Source organism: Helianthus annuus, chromosome 5, assembly GCF_002127325.2.
Source record: "Helianthus annuus cultivar XRQ/B chromosome 5, HanXRQr2.0-SUNRISE, whole genome shotgun sequence".
Taxonomy (NCBI): Eukaryota; Viridiplantae; Streptophyta; class Magnoliopsida; order Asterales; family Asteraceae; genus Helianthus; species Helianthus annuus.
This window is the reverse complement of record NC_035437.2, coordinates 60,107,205-60,110,183: the sequence shown is the minus strand read 5'-3', so window position 1 is coordinate 60,110,183 and position 2,979 is coordinate 60,107,205. Positions and strand designations below refer to the sequence as shown.

General features: G+C 34.1%; 1 protein-coding gene across 1 annotated transcript; it reads left to right on the top strand.

Moving 5' to 3' along the window:
• The first annotated feature begins 212 nt into the window (after positions 1 to 212).
• Positions 213 to 500, top strand: LOC110943075 (uncharacterized protein At1g15400-like). The gene has a single exon (XM_022184835.1). The coding sequence runs from the start codon at positions 213 to 215 to the stop codon at positions 498 to 500; it is 288 nt and encodes a 95-aa protein (XP_022040527.1).
• Positions 501 to 2,979: the final 2,479 nt, after the last annotated feature.

Here is a 2,979-nt window from a genome sequence, read left to right as displayed (position 1 = left end):
CTCCTTTGACTTCATCTCTTCAACCGACCTCATTTTCTTAAACCTTTAAAACTTTACACGTAAAATACCACCATATAAACTGATACGGACCTCAACAGTCAAGGGGTAATATTGTAATTTCACACACTATATTTATAGTTAAATACCCTCTCTTTCTCTCTCTCTATTACATACCTAGAGGGATAGTAAAAGAGTCAAAGAAACAAGAGATTATGGAAGCATTACCAAGGTCAGAAATATCATTTAGAAGATCAGGCTCTTCTGGGCTTGTTTGGGATGACAAATTGTTGTCAGGAGAGCTTAAACCAGTGAAGCCAAAAGATGATGAAGAAACAGAGCAACATAAGCCAGAACCAAGGCCTTATAAATCTGTTGAAGTTGAATCCACTATTGACCCTCCATCACCTAAAGTTTCTGGTTGTTGTGCTTTGTTTGGCAAGCCTGTTAAAGCCACCAACACACCCAACAAGCACAAGTCAAAACCCACCCACAAGTCTTGATCTTGATAAAGATTCTTGATTTGGGTTGACCCTTTCATAATCTTGAAAAAGATTCTTGATTTGGGCAAAAGATTCTTAATTGCTAGTTGGATGTTTGTGGGTTGAATCTTTCTTTTTCTTTTTCTTTTTCATACTTTTGGAGTTAGTTTTATGGGACACCTCTCTATATATTCTATATCTATAACCTTTATATGTATACATACATTTTATATAGAATTTGGGGCATGGGAAACTCTTGTTATGTGGTCTTGTGGTGGTGTTTTATGTAGGTCTATAGTTTCTTGTGTTTTTGATGTAATTGTTTGTGAATACAATTCTTTCTTCTCTACAATTTCAGAGGTGTTTTAAACTTCAAAGAATGTAAATAAAAAAGCCTATATTATTTTTCATGAGTTGTACCTTGGGATTAATCACACACATGGGTACTGTCATTAAGGTTGTACCTTGAATGAATCATCAAGATCTTTACTTTTTCTTGCTTTAGTTTGTGGGGATGTCTAAAGATTTGATGTGTGCAAAGAAAAGAATCCCAAATTTCTATCTTTATTGCATTAAAGGTCCTTGGAGTGAATTGAAAGCATTCAACATGAGTTTTCCATTTCGGTGGTTCGTCTATTAGGGGTGCAGTAGGTGTTTGCGATCGGGGCCCAAATCAATATAGGGTTCGAATTTTTTTTTTTTAAAATTTTATATATATTTAAAAAAAAGAATTCTGGATGTTTGTATAAATAAGAGTATGCTAAAAGACCCAAAGTTTTTTAAATAAGGATCTGTTTAAAAGTTTTAAAAAAATGACCCAATTAACAAGCCCAAATTACTAGTCTAAACAAAAATAAGGGCCTGTTAGATCAGGGAAAGGAAACAAAACGTCGTAGTATTCCATAACAATTATCTATTTCATAACAATTATCGTAGTATTATGGGTTTTTAGTATTTTTATATTTGATTGAATAATTGATGAGTTTATATTATATGAAGATTTGCGAATATGACCTAAATTTTTTTTTATCTTGAACAGATTCAAAAAAATCTTTTGTGATTTTTTGAGACGGCACTGAGTGGTTTGTTTGATGAGAGCACATGCAAGTTCATGAAAAATTATATGTTTTATTTATAGAGGTCCAATAAGTTTGTTTTGTTCTTCCTTTGATTAAGGATGTCCAAGATTAATAATGGTATGCATTAGAAAGTTGTACTTGGCAATAATTTTGTAGTTTATGACAAGGTAAGCAACTAAGCTCCTTTGATTGTTCTTTGGAGGTTTTCTTGATAAACCCAAATGAAAGTACAATTCTTGATGCTTAGAGTACAACATGTACAGCATATTCACATATTGAGTGTAGAGTTAAATGACATTTTAGTCCATATGGCCTGGACCATTTGGCAGTTTAGTCTAAATGTTTCATTTTTCGCCTGTGGGTTCAAAAATGTTTCACCATTGCCATTTTAATCCAGTGAGTTAACTTTATTTATTTTTCTGTTAACGATAAGGACAATTTGGTCATTTTATATGGCTAAATTGTCCTTCTAGTCAACAGAATTACATATAAAATGATCGAATTGTCCTTCTCATTAACAGAAAAAACTGATGAAGTTAACCTAGTGGACTAAAATGACAATAGTTAAACATTTATTTTTGGACCCGCATATAAAAAATAAAATCTTTGAACTAAACTATTAAAATGACTCAAACCACTGAGACTAAAATCTAATTTTAACTCTTGAGTATATGTCCATTAGGCTTCGTATGGATGATGCGTTGTAATTGTGATAAAAGCAACATAGGTTTCAAAAAAGATGGCCACTTTCTCAATTTAATTATTGTTTTGATGGCACTTGCATGTGATGCGACGGTGGCGCGATTGTGCTAAATAGGTGCGAAGTTTTGCGCTTTTTTTTTTTTTTTTTTTTTTTAAGTGTTATCATAAAAAGTCACATGCTTTCTCTGTTTTCTCGTAAAAGTCATTTAACATTTTTTTCATACGAATAACTAACATATTTTTTGTTTTATTTCACAAAAAGTCTCTCAACAATTTTTTGAATTGTAACACCTTGTAAATTCGTGTCCGGTAATTTACTGACACGTGTCCATACTCCAAATTGTGCCTAATGTTGGCCGGGAGGGACTAATTTTGCCAAACAATGAAAGTATGAATGTGGAGGGACTAAAAGTATCAACAGGCTCCAATTATGCCTCTGGGTGTCCCTTTACGGACCACAAGCTTGATGCTTGATGCTTTACGGTCCACGGCTTGGTCTGAGACATCGTCTACGGACCGTAGACCATAGGTCTATACGGTCCGCAAGGAAGCAGATTTATTTGTGTGCGTTGAGGCTCTACGTACCGTAAAGGATATACCCCGGTCCGTAAAAGGGTGCCAACAACGAATTTTGGCTTGGAGCCCAAACAAAGTTGCATGAAACCTCCATTTCGAAACCATGGGCTATTTGGCTGCTCATGCCACGTACTAGGACATTT